Source organism: Emiliania huxleyi (genome assembly GCF_000372725.1).
Source record: "Emiliania huxleyi CCMP1516 unplaced genomic scaffold EMIHUscaffold_5436, whole genome shotgun sequence".
In the NCBI taxonomy this organism is placed as follows: Eukaryota; Haptophyta; order Isochrysidales; family Noelaerhabdaceae; genus Emiliania; species Emiliania huxleyi.
This window is the reverse complement of record NW_005197917.1, coordinates 1-1,575: the sequence shown is the minus strand read 5'-3', so window position 1 is coordinate 1,575 and position 1,575 is coordinate 1. Positions and strand designations below refer to the sequence as shown.

Below are 1,575 nucleotides of genomic sequence, written 5' to 3'. Positions count from 1 at the left end.
GCTGTGAACGGCGTCTATTCACACCTCCAGCTGTGAATAGCCCGCGCGCGTCTCGAAGCGGCTGCGAGACGCGACGCTGACCGCGAGACTCGAGGCCCACGCGGAGCGAGGCGCGAGCGGCGAGCTGCGGCTGCGGCTGGCTCGTACGGTGATTCCCTGAGTAACCAATTGCCAATGAGGCGCGAGCGGCGAGCTGCGGCTGCGGCTGGTGCGGCTGCAGAAGGACCTGCCCCTGCTGAGCGGCGCCGAGCTCTCCGCCGCGAGGCGCACGCTCCACTCGGGCTGGCCCCGTATCTCCCCATATCTCCCCATATCTCCCCATATCTCAGGCGCACGCTCCAGTCGGGCTGGGCGACGCTGCGGCAGTGGGAGGAGCGGATGAGAGACGACATCCTCGCGTCGGCCGAGGTCATCTGCAGCACCCTCATCGGCGCTGGTTCGGAGTCGCTTTGCGGCCGCACCTTCTCGCTTGTGGTGATCGACGAGGCGACGCAGGCGACGGAGCCCCGCGCCTCCATCGCCCTCGCCCTCGCCCGCGGCCGCGTGGTCCTTGTCGGCGACCCGCAGCAGCTTCCGCCCACGACGCTCTCCGAGGAGGCGCGCAGGGCGGGCCTCGCCGTCTCGCTGTTCGAGCGCGCCCTCGCCGCAGGCGTCGCCCCGTATCTCCCCATATCTCCCCATATCTCCCCGTATCTCCCCGTATCTCCCCGTATCTCCCCGTATCTCCCCGTATCTCCCCGTATCTCCCCGTATCTCCCCATATCTCCCCCATATCTCCCCATATCTCCCCATAATCCATATCTCCCCATATCTCCCCATATCTCCCCATATCTCCCCGTATCTCCCCGTATCTCCCCATATCTCCCCGTATCTCCCCATATCTCCCCGTATCTCCCCGTATCTCCCCGTATCTCCCCATATCTCCCCGTATCTCCCCGTATCTCCCCGTATCTCCCCATATCTCCCCATATCTCCCCGTATCTCCCCGTATCTCCCCATATCTCCCCGTATCTCCCCGTATCTCCCCGTATCTCCCCGTATCTCCCCCATATCTCGCCCTCGCCGCAGGGGTCGCCCCCGTCGTGCTAACCACTCAGTACCGCATGCACCCGCTCCTCGCCGCCTTCTCGAGCGCAGCCTTCTACCGCGGCGCCCTCACCAACGGTGCCGACCCCGCCTCCCGCCTCCCGCCGCCGCGCTGGCCGAGCAGACGCCCTCTCCTCTTCGTCGACGCCGCTGGACGGCGCGGGGGCGAGAGGGCGGCGCCCGGCGGCGTCTCCGTCCTCAACCACACCGAGGCGCACTCTCGGGGAATCTCGCGGGGAATCTCGGGGAATCTCGGGAAGCCTCGTGGAATCTCGGGGAATCTCGGGGAATCTCGGGTAAGAGGGGTCTCCGTCCTGCACACCGAGGCGCGCGCTGTCGCTGACGTGGTGGCTCGCGTGTGCGGGCGGGAGGGCGGCGCGGCGCCGTCCGACGTCGGCGTCGTCTCGCCGTACCTCGGCCAGGTCGCCTTGCTCAAGCAGCTGCTGGCCAAGCAGGGACGCGAGGAGGCGAGGCAAGCCCGCGCTGGCG

The 1,575-nt window shown here is 67.7% G+C and overlaps 1 protein-coding gene across 1 annotated transcript; it reads left to right on the top strand.

Moving 5' to 3' along the window:
* Window positions 1-329: 329 nt before the first annotated feature.
* EMIHUDRAFT_124480 (hypothetical protein) lies at window positions 330-1,508 on the top strand (the record flags this gene model as incomplete). Its single annotated transcript, XM_005765656.1, has 2 exons — window positions 330-709; window positions 1,069-1,508. Coding segments are annotated over 2 exons (820 nt in total), but the record flags the coding sequence as incomplete, so codon positions are not given.
* Window positions 1,509-1,575: the final 67 nt, after the last annotated feature.